Raw genomic sequence first — 11,974 nt, forward strand, 5'->3', positions numbered from 1 at the left:
TAGCCAATGCCTGTGGTCTACCAATAATAATTATTGGCTGATGTCTGTGGTCTACCAATAATAATTATTGGTAGACCACAGACAAGGACTGCACTTGTTACTCAACTGTTGGTAGTCTTTTAAATGCTACCGTAGCCACTGTTTGTGTACATGTGCTGATTTGAACATTGAAACATTAGTGTTCTCTCTTTTGTACTTTGTACACCAAATGAAAAAGGCATTGAACCGTCCAAGCTGCTCCAATGAATACTTCCTCACCTGTTGCTGCTGCTGTGTCCCATTCTTGTGATTTACTGGACTTGCCTAACCTACCTAACTGATCTGTGGTGTAACTCCCTTTTGTTCTTGACATCACATAAAGGGTCTGCTTCATACATTGCCAACACAAGCTCAGCCTGAGCAGTAGTAAACAATTTTCCAAATGCAAAAAGCAATCTTTAACTTACATTTTGACCCTTGTACTCAGTGGTGTAGTGGACAGTATACAGTGCAACATAAATTATACTCACTTCTTATTCCTTGGGCTTATACTTACACATCAATCAGTTTTACATTTTACACATCAATCAGTTTAAAACATTTCAAGACATATCGGGGCAACAGGAAATAGATATCGCACTTCCTCTCCATCTATTAATCTATCATAACAATCTATCAATTCCTCTACGACCCAGATAATTAACTATAATGTGCAAATACTAACCTATAGAATCTAGGTTAGTTAATCTATATTTTACCCTGTTACACTTTACTTGGTCTCAGCCCAGCAGACACAGATCACAAGACTCCAACCCTGGACCCTTCTTTGTTCACATCTAGCAAAACCTGTTGGCTTGAAAGTTGGTACAAAATATGTCTTGGCCAGCGGACAGAGGCATGTTTTCAGGGTGTCCGGAGGTGACAGTGACCTCATGTCTAAACCGTTCTCATCACAAATGTCCACTTCAACTCAAGGATGAACTAATTGGGAGTAGGTGGTCAAAGGTCAATGTCACCGGTGTGACCTCACTAAACACGTTCATTTAATTCCTTCAAAGTCTTCACTACATACTGTATACTAAATATGAGTCTGGACAGACATGTATGTAAACTGCAACTGGTTGGCATACAACCACAATGTGGTATTTCTGGTTTAGGCTATAGGCCTACTGGATTTAAAATGTGTGGGGTTATGAAATGCACACTTACCATCATAGATATTTGGTGGCTACAAACTACAACGCAACACTTGTCAGGCTTTTATTTTGTGTGTGTGTGTGTGTGTGTGTGTGTGTGTGTGTGTGTGTGTGTGTGTGTGTGTGTGTGTGTGTGTGTGTGTGTGTGTGTGTGAGTGTGAGTGTGAGTGTGAGTGTGAGTGTGAGTGTGTGTGTGTGTGTGTGTGTGTGTGTGTGTGTGTGTGTGTGTGTGTGTGTGTGTGTGTGCGCGTGCGTGGCTGCGTGTGTGCATAATCTTTTACCTCCAGTCGCTAATGAAGTCCAAAGGTTGATGTGTGTGTGTGACTGACTTACTGACTGACTGACTGACTGACTGACTGACTGACTGACTGACTGACTGACTGACTGACTGACTGACTTCTAGAATTGTGCCTATGCCTGAATCAAATGTATCATTCCAGATTTATTGTACCACTCTGTAAATTACAAAACATCAGATACTGGTCTCAAACCCAGCCCACCCACCATGACTGGGCAGATTACTGCATGCGTGTCACTGAGTTTGTCGCCTATTGCACGCTCGCTCTGAACCCCGTTGTGATACTTGTTATTCCAAACCCCAACTGGAGAAATCCCATCTTCAAAAGATTTAAAAACACTACAGGAGGGGACAGAAAAATAAGCTATTTGGTGTTTACAAAACCAAAAATACAATCGCTATTTCACATTGTTCTTCAAATGTACCCTTGAGAGATTTAGCAGAGGCTCTAATCAAGAACATCTCACATGCTTCAGTTTATAATATACATGTAGGCTTTACAACATTAAAATGTTATTCTGTCTCCAAAATGTGTAATACAAGTATAGAGAGATGAGAGCAGCTGAAAGAGCAAGCCCTATTAGGCTACAACATAAACCTACAAACATTCAGCTAGAGTGACTTGAGTCTTGACAACCATTAACAGGAAAACAAGAATGTCTCTGCCATTGTGAATGTTATCACTGTAACTATTTAACGTGTTAATGACGGTTTTGTGACAGCATCATTCTGCTGAACATGCAGGCACTGTTCCGACAAGTGTGTGTGTGTGTGTGTGTGTGTGTGTGTGTGTGTGTGTGTGTGTGTGTGTGTGTGTGTGTGTGTGTGTGTGTGTGTGTGTGTGTGTGTGTGTGTGTGTGTGAGAGTGAGTGAGTGAGTGAGTGAGTGAGTGAGTGAGTGAGTGAGTGAGTGAGTGAGTGAGTGAGTGAGTGAGTGAGTGAGTGAGTGAGTGAGAGAGAGAGATGGGGGAGGGGGGGTGTAGATGAGAACAGGGGGTGTAACTTTTCCTCACACAAGCCTGATGAGAAGTTTTTAGTTGGTCAAGTATACAGTAGAGTTGAGTCAGTGGCTCAGGCTGTCAGCTGGGTAACCAAAAGTTTTTTTTCCTTTCTTTCTATTGCCACAATCTTACTTGCAGTTTGTGAAGTAAAATCCTATTTTCAGGCTTAGACTATTAGTCTGCAGTGGCCTATTTTATTCAGCCGACGTTAGGAGCTTGGAGAGAGAACATTAGGCCAATATCCGGCATTATCCTATCTGTAGTTGTTTTCAGAAGTAACCTATTGATAAATACATATCAATAGTTTAATTTTTTTGAATATTTTTGGAGACAATTCCTTAATTCTTTACTTCTTGCAATGTGGAGTGGATTTGCAGGTAAAATTCTAAATAGAAACAGTCCTACTAATAGAATAAAGTAAAAATGATGGTGAGTTCATAGTCTGCTGACCATTTCCCCTTCTTTTTTATTGCTCTTTTAAAAAATACGGTGTTTCTTAAACACTCGGCTCACATACAAAAAGAAAAACGCTGAAGTTTGCCAAAAGATGGATACATCTTTCTAGGGTATTTTGTTTTCTCGCCATCCAAGAGGTCTCATTTTGGATTAAAACCTTTTCAAGAGACATTTGAGTAAGAAACGAGGAGGCCACAGAGATGGGCTTCGCTGACCTTCTGGAGGAGGTAAGTAGATCTAGATACTAGCTATCAATGATTAGTTTGAATATCTAATTAGTCACAGATTCTAATATAAGATGATGCTAGAATACAGCTTCTCTCTGCACAACTCCAAAACCTTGACTACTAAGGTGCGCACAACACAACATACTTACAAATTATTCTATAGATGTATTAAAGGTGCTGTGTTATTTCTTTTGAGGAACAAAAGAAAGGGGGAAAAAAAACCTTTTTGTTAACAAGTTAAATATCTATATTCCATTGCTATGAAGTGTTTGTTCAGTAACAGGAGTATCCGTATCTCTCAAGCTAAGTATAGCCTAAACAGAATAGACATGTTCAGGTGGGTTTCCTCCAGTCAGGAGTCAGGACAGAAAACCCCAAAAAGATCATTTAGCTTCAATTACATTTTTTAGAGTTCCAGTTCCAACTCGATTTGATTCTTTGCTGTATTTCATCACATCCAATTTCACTTGTTTATCCTGAATCCTGTATGAGTTCTCTCTTGTGATTGGATGAAAAAGAGCTGGAGAGATGGGGAGACCCCTGTAACTGAACAAACACTATGAATCTAGAGGTATTTAACACATATATAAAATAAAAAAAAATGAAATATCACTTACAGCAACTTTAACACATGAAATAGATCAAATCACACTGGGTTAAACCCATAGTATGGCAAGGCAAAGCAAACTTATTTGTATAGCACATTTCAACAGAAGGCAATTCAAAGAGCTTTACACAAAACATTAAGCATTAAGACAGAAACACAGCAAAATTAAGATGGCAAAATAAGCACATTATGAAAGGACATTTGAATATAATCAAATATTATTAGCAATGGCAAACAGAAAGGTGTTTAGCTTTGATTTAAAAGAACTAAGACTTGCACCTGTTTTCTGGGAGTTTGTTACAGATATATGGTGCATAAAAAGTAAAAACTGAACGCTGCTTCTCCACGTTTAGTGCTGATTCTGGGGACCTAAAGTAGACATGTCCCTAGATGACCTGAGTCGTCTCGATGGTTCAAGATATAGCACAAGATCAGACATTTTTGGGGATCCTTGACATGAAAACGTTTAAGAGCCACTGAGAGGAGAGGCGAGTGTGCACAGGACAGAACACACATGCACGCACGCACGCACACACGCATGCACGCATGCACACACACTTACACACACACAAACAATTCTTTAGTCTGCTCACCACTGTGATAATATGTTACTGCTCAGTCATGTAGTTTGAAAAATCTATCAATCTATTTATCTATCTATATCTATGTTTAGTATGAAAATATATGAACGTCCTGTCGTATCCTCTTGGCTAGATAGGGGGGTTCGGGCGGTTCCAGTGGATCCATGTGTGCCTGATCAGTATCCCAGGTCTGTTCATGGCCAGCCAGAACCTGCTCAACAACTTCACAGCCGGCATGCCAGGTCATCACTGCAGTCCGCCAATAAACTACACCAGCAAGGCTGCTGCTCAGAACTTCTCAATACCTGAGGTATCTGTCTGTCTGTCTGTCTGTCTGTCTGTCTGTCTGTCTGTCTGTCTGTCTGTCTGTCTGTCTGTCTGTCTGTCTATTGTAGAAAGTTGCGTGCAGTAGAGCACCAATCTCTACCAGGACGCATGCCCTTCCTTCCTCCATCCGTCTGTCTGTCTGGGTCATGTGATGACAATGTTTTGGGGTAGTGTGCATGTATGAAAAGGCACATGCATGGGCACATTGGGTGACATGGGCAACATTAGTGACCCAGCTGTGACTCTAGCGGCTTCTGTTTTAATGTTCAAGATTAATCTGATCCAGTGTTTGTAATATTAAAACAACATATTCCTGGATGGACAGTGTGTCTGAGATTAATAATAATAAAAAAAATACCCATAGTATTAGTTGCTGGGTGATAAATAAATAAAACTTCAGCCCTACAGTATACATTTCGACCATTTGAAAATAGCCGATCTACAAGCTCACAATGCGTCGGCTTGTAGATCTGCTGCAGCAGATCTCTAGAGCTTGTAGATCTCCTATTTTCAAAAGATTTTTGTGCATTTTACACATTTGAAAACGTGTGAAATGGGGACATTCTGCATAATGAGTACTTTCTACTTTTGGTACTTTAAGTCCATTTTGATACCAATACTTTTGTACATTTACTCAAGTAAATTTTGTATTCCGGACTTTTACTTGTAGCAGAGTATTTATACGTTGCAGTATTGATTCTTTTACTTAAGTAAAACATTAGTAGGCTACTTTTTCCACCGAAATCTCAGGTGTTGAACAAAATCCTGCATGTGCAGTAGGCATGTGTAAATGTATTGATGATTGCTTCCATCTTTTAATGTCTTTAGTTTTTGCCATTTTGTCCCAAATTGTTACTGTGCATGAGAACCTGCATGCATTTTTCCATCATCAATCTGTCACTCATTTGTGTATCTAACAATTCATTATTAGATTTACCTGTCTGTCTGTCTGTCTGTCTGTCTGTCTGTCTGTCTGTCTGTCTGTCTGTCTGTCTGTCTGTCTGTCTGTCTGTCTGTCTGTCTGTCTGTCTGTCTGTCTCTGTTGATGCCATACTACAACTGATGTGAATTGACAGATGGATGTGGTTGTTTGATTGCAGGTGGATGAGAGGCATTTGCTACGCGCCTTCATCCCAATCGATGGAACTGGAACCAAACTGGCCAAATGCAGGAGGTAAGAAAGAAAATGTCAGCAAAGACAATGGGCAAGAACAGCTGACCAACTCACCATCCCACTGAGTGTTTGCGTGTGGTGTGTTTGTGTGGCGTGTGCGTGTGGTGTGTTTGTGTGCCGTGTGCGTGTGGTGTGTTTGTGTGGCGTGTGGCATGTGGCGGGTGTGTGTGGTGTGCGTCTGCGTGTGTAAGAAAGACGGGAGAGTACATTTTTCACTTTAACATTTTAGAGGTCATAAATCATCAATGTTCTGCCTTGACGAGGTACGTGGAGCCACAGTGGCATCTGTTGAGCAACAACAGCCAGCTTGATGTGAACGCCACTCAACCAGAGACAGAGGATTGCACCGAGGGCTGGACATACGAGCGCACAGAGTTCCTAAACACCATCGTCTCAGAGGTACAGGACACTGCTTCCCCCTAAGGGGAAATGCAATAGAATATGCTCTAAATGAAGTGATGAGAGGTACGAGAGAAGAATAAAACAGAGAAAAAAACAATTAAATCTAAAAGACTGAAATAAACAGCTAAGTTAGCGGTCTGTGTATCAAAGCCAGGTTGCCCTGTCAACAGATAGATAATATTCCTGTTTTTACCTCACTCTCTATTGCACATCTCTGTCTGTCCCTCTGTCTTCTCTACAGTGGGATCTGGTGTGCACGCTGCGTCCTCTGAAGCAGATGAGTCAGACCATCTATATGGGCGGAGTCTTATCGGGGGCCATCATCTTTGGAGGGCTCTCTGACAGGTCACACACACGCACACACGCACGCATGCACGCACACACACACACACACACACACACACACACACACACACACACACACACACACACACACACACACACACACACACACACACACACACACACACACACACACACACACACACAGACACACTCACAAACGCACATGCACGCTTGCACTCTTTATCTTCTTGTATACTTTATGCCTTGGACCCTATCTATCTATGATAAATGATATAAGTGACCATTTACCTATTTTTATAACGTTTGACTGTCAAATGAAGAGAAAGAAGGAGGAAAATGTGGATAGATATATTAGAATAAGAAAGGATGATGAAATAGACAGGTTCAGGGATGATCTACTGAATGAAGACTGGAATGGGGTATATGTGAATGAAGTAAATGCTGCATATCAGGCTTTTTTAAATATCTATTTGGCGTTGTATGAAAAACACTGTCCATTAGTATTATATCGTCAAAAAATAAATAGCAATAGAAAACCTTGGATAACAAAGGGCCTAGAGAATGCATGTAAGAAAAAAAACAAATTATACAGAGATTTTATAAAATATAGAACAAAGATTGCTGAGACTAAATATAAAATGTATAAGAATAAGTTGGTATTAATTTTGAGACAAGCCAAGAAAGAATATTATAATAAATTGTTGGACGAAAATAAAAATAACATCAAAGGCACCTGGAAAATTTTAAATAAAGTAATGGGTAATAAATCTGCATCCACAAATCTACCTAGCCATTTCATTAATAATAATAAAATAATAAAAGATGTGAATGAGGTGGCAAACGAATTTAACTCTTTTTTTGTAAATATTGGACCAAAGCTGGCAGATTTAATTGAAAGACATGATGAACCGATGCAAGGTGGATGGAGAGGAGACAGCAAAGTGCTGCAGTCAATGTTCATGGGAAATGTTAGTGAAAAAGAAATATTATCTATTGTCACAAAGTCTAAAAACAAGACATCCACTGATTGTGATGGGTTAGACATGGTTATAGTGAAAAAGACGATTGACTGTATAATCAAACCCCTCTGTTATATTTTTAATCTCTCTTTTCATACAGGTATTTTTCCAGATAGAATGAAGGTTGCAAAAGTTATTCCACTTTTCAAAACAGGAGACAAATACAGCTTCAATAACTACAGGCCAGTGTCATTGCTTTCACAATTTTCCAAAGTGCTTGAAAAACTCTTTGCACAAAAATTTGATAGTTTCATTGAAAAGCATCAATTGTTGAACGAAAACCAATACGGCTTTAGGCAAAATAGGTCAACAGCAACTGCTCTAATGAACATAATTGAAGATATAACAACAGCAACACATACAAATAAATATACAATAGGGGTTTTTATCGACTTGAAGAAGGCTTTTGATACCTTGGATCATTCTATTTTGATTTCTAAGCTACATACATATGGCGTGAGAGGAATAGTGCTAGAATGGATGAGAAGCTATTTAGATAATAGACAACAGTATGTGCAATGTGCTGGTAACTCATCTGAATGTATGAATATTAAATGTGGAGTCCCCCAAGGTTCCGTTTTAGGTCCAAAACTATTTAATTTGTACATTAATGACATTTGTGATGTGTCAAAATTATTACAGTTTGTATTGTTTGCAGATGACACAAATTTTCATTGTTCAGGTTATGATTTGAAAGCGTTAACGGAAAGTATTGTACATGAAATGACTAAACTAAAAAAGTGGTTTGATGAAAATAAGTTATCGTTAAATTTGGAAAAAACTAAGTTTATGATTTTTGGTAATCGGGATAAGGATGATGAGGTGAAAATAACTATAGATGGAGTGACCATTGAAAGAGTAACAGAATTTAGATTTTTGGGTGTATTAATGGACGACAAATTATCATGGAAACCCCACATATCACATGTTAGAAAAAAGATTTCAAAGAGCATTTTTGTTTTAAATAAGGTAAGACATGTGTTAGATTATGAGGCAATGAGAATACTGTATTGCTCACTTGTTTTGCCATACCTTAGTTATTGTGCTGAAGTATGGGGAAATACTTATGTGACTACCATAAAACCTTTATACATACTTCAGAAGAGAGCAGTACGAATCATGCATAATGTCAATTATAGAGAACACACAAACAGTCTATTTACACATTCAAGAGTATTGAAACTTGAAGAGATAGTGAAGTTACAGACTTTATTAATCATGTTTAGGGCAAAAATCAAAACGTTGCCAGTTAATTTGCAAAAGCTGTTTGAATGTTGTTCAGAAAGTGGGGACAGTAGGAGGAAATTTGACTTTAAACATCAGTTTGCACGGACCACTCAGAGGCAGATGTGTCCTTCAGTCATAGGAGTCAGAATGTGGAATTCTCTCCACAATGACTTAAAAGGTTGTACAAATATTTATCAATTTAAAAAATTGTATAAAAACTTAATTATTAGACAGTATGGAGAAGATAAATAAGAAAGGATTGGACTTTGGAGTTGTTTACTATATACGTTTAATCATTTGTTGCTCAATTTTGTTGCTTGTTTTGCTTTTTTTTGTTTGTTTTGCTTGTTTTGTTTAAACTTGCATTTAGTGCAAGTACTGGTTGTAATGCACCGATCATCAAGTATATCTTTTTTTTTAAAACAGCATGGGGTCAGGCATCAATAAGAATTTATTCTTCTGCCTGTTCCTTTTCGCTCATGGATGTATTGGATTTAATGAATTAATATCCTATGAAATGAACTATATGTACTGTAATACAATACCATGTGCGAAACAAAATAAATGAAATGAAATGAAATGAAATGAAATGAAATCTTGCGCGGCGCCTTATCCCTTATGCCTAATCTTATTAGGCATTGTTTATTATTTTGAAAAACATTTTAAAATAGTGAAATAATGCTCATAATGCGTCGATGTAGATCGCCTATTTTACATAAATGTTACAAAATGCCTAATAACATTAGACCTAATGTTAATAAATAAATAAAGCGCAACGCAAAATAGGGCCCTTTGTCTCCTCACCACTATTATCTCTTAATAGCTTCTCTCTTCTCCCACTATCCACTCACAGTTTCTCTTCTCTCGACTCCGCAACTCTTTAGAGCTGTCACAATCCTAAAATTTGACTTGACTATTAATTTTTCATAAAAATAATTGTGATTAATATTTTATTGTGTTATATGTGTTATATTTTTTAGGCTTTAACAAAAATCGCACAGGGCAGACAATTAACTTAGATGTGCAAAGAAATGACATGATAATACCAATAATCAAAATAAATACTCAATGGCCAAATTAGACCATAATTATTAATAGCCCCCTCAAAATATATATAATTTAGGCAACTATGGAATAATTGAGACTGACAAGCCTACAACTCTTTCTATTTATCCTCTTCTCAACCCCTCCCCAGCTCTTTGAGTCTCCACGTTGGAGACAAGACAAGGTTGTTGTTTGGGTTAAATGTCAGCCAGTTGATGCAAATGTCAGCGGTCAGAAACAAAAGGCTTTCCCGTGCAAGGAGACAAGACAGCGAAACGTTTGGTCATTACACTTTGTTGTCATAGCTTAGAGGTCTATATACTGTAACAGCCTCTTTGTCAGGCAACCACCCATTATACTGCAGCATGTCTCTGCTGTCCAGCAGCAACCTGCTAACTCCAAAACACAAATTTTTCAGGAAATTAAAAAACAAAATGTAAACTTTTCAGGAAATGAAGAAAAAGTTGGTAAAAGTTGGCACGCACGCACGCACGCACGCACGCACGCACGCACGCACGCACGCACGCACGCACGCACGCACGCACGCACGCACGCACGCACACACACACACACACACACACACACACACACACACACACACACACACACACACACAGTATATATATGTATTCACACTAACTGTTTAGTTTAAAGCTGCACTATGAAACCGTCTTTTATGAATAAAGTATAATTTTGTCCAATCTGTATGGTAAAGTATGTTAATACAATATAACTTATACAACTAGGTTGGTTGTATTTTGTCTGTATTATTGAGACATTTAGATCCTGTCTAGGTGAGACATTACCTTTGACACAATCCTGTTTCTGGTTTGACACGAATTTTGACCTGAAGGTCAAGATTCAATTTATCCCCTGAGCAAGCAGGTAGGCTCTATTAGCTCAATGGTGAAGATTTCAGCACTTGCGAGGTAGAAGAGGAAAGTTACATAGTGCAGCTTTAAGTTAGCAAGGAATCAGTGTGATGTTAGCATAGCTAACAACTCCCAACTCAGTTGGACTGTAAGCTGGTCTGGACTCTGGAGTCCTCTGGACCCTAAGTCTGTGAAAGATGGATTAGCATTCTCCAGATTTCTTTCTTTGTTTTCTCCACATGCTGATATACAGCAGGGCTTGTTCCCATTGGGGTGATTTATTACCGCTTACTAGAGCTTTAAGACAGCGGCCTGGAAGTTTAGAATGCAGAAGCATTTCAAAACGTTCCATGGCCTTGTGCACAAGAAATTTGGCCAATGGTTTGTGTGATTAACTCCGGTGTCCGGACACACAGACACACATAGACACACAGACCGACCCTCTTATAGACAGCTTGCCTCTTGCAGAGCCAAGCTTTAAAAACAAAATGTATGATCTATTGATCTGACATTAAAAAGAGACCTTCTTCAGACAACAGAAAAGACAAAATTTCACAAAACAAATTAGGCAATCAATACAGAAAGGGCAGGTGCATTTTCCTCTTTAAGTTTAAGCACATGATCAGTCACTTTTGAAAAATACAATAATTCATATTTCATAAATAAAATGTATTGAATATATTGGGGTGTATAGAAAAGATAGATAAAAAACGAAACAAAACATTGTATTGTTATATTGGTGACACTGTGTCTTATGGAAATTAAGTTTCAGATGTGACCCCAAATATTATGTGTTCAAATAGTCTGACTAAGCTGAGAGGGAATTTCATGATATTTGGCAAAAACATTCACTTGGACTCAAGGATGAACTGATTAATAGTTGGTTTGGTCAAAGAAAGGTCAAGGTCACTGTGACCTCACAAAACATGTTCATTATATTCCTTCCCAAGTCTTCATTTCCCTTCATTTCACCATCATATCATCACTGTTGTCGGAAACCTTGTATGTCCAAAACGTAGTTTTCAAAATGTTTCATAAACAGCTAAAATAGCAGATGTACAAGCCCACAGTGTGCAGTGATGCAATACGCTGTGAGCTTGTAGATCTGCTGATTTAGCTGTTTTTACACATACACATACACTATACACATACACATACACATACATTGCGGTATTACTAGTTGTCAGTGTGAACACAAAATTCAAAATATTTTCCAATCAGACAGTCCAAGATCTGTGGCTGTGCGACTGCTGTGAGAA

At 38.4% G+C, this 11,974-nt stretch overlaps 1 protein-coding gene across 2 annotated transcripts in view; it reads left to right on the forward strand.

Moving 5' to 3' along the window:
* Window positions 1–2,548: 2,548 nt before the first annotated feature.
* The window catches only part of oatx (organic anion transporter X), a 16,059-nt gene continuing 6,633 nt past the window's right edge, over window positions 2,549–11,974 (forward strand). For both annotated transcript variants that reach the window (XR_014601947.1, XM_084073969.1), the window contains exons 1-5: window positions 2,549–3,156; window positions 4,478–4,654; window positions 5,772–5,845; window positions 6,109–6,244; window positions 6,489–6,592. Coding sequence is in view for 1 of the 2 variants with exons in the window: in XM_084073969.1 (XP_083930095.1) it covers window positions 3,130–3,156; window positions 4,478–4,654; window positions 5,772–5,845; window positions 6,109–6,244; window positions 6,489–6,592 (518 nt within the window). In the remaining variant the exon portion in view is untranslated. The remainder of the gene's footprint in view (window positions 3,157–4,477; window positions 4,655–5,771; window positions 5,846–6,108; window positions 6,245–6,488; window positions 6,593–11,974) is intronic.

This window comes from Gymnoscopelus microlampas (assembly GCF_963454915.1).
Source record: "Gymnoscopelus microlampas genome assembly, chromosome: 12".
In the NCBI taxonomy this organism is placed as follows: Eukaryota; Metazoa; Chordata; class Actinopteri; order Myctophiformes; family Myctophidae; genus Gymnoscopelus; species Gymnoscopelus microlampas.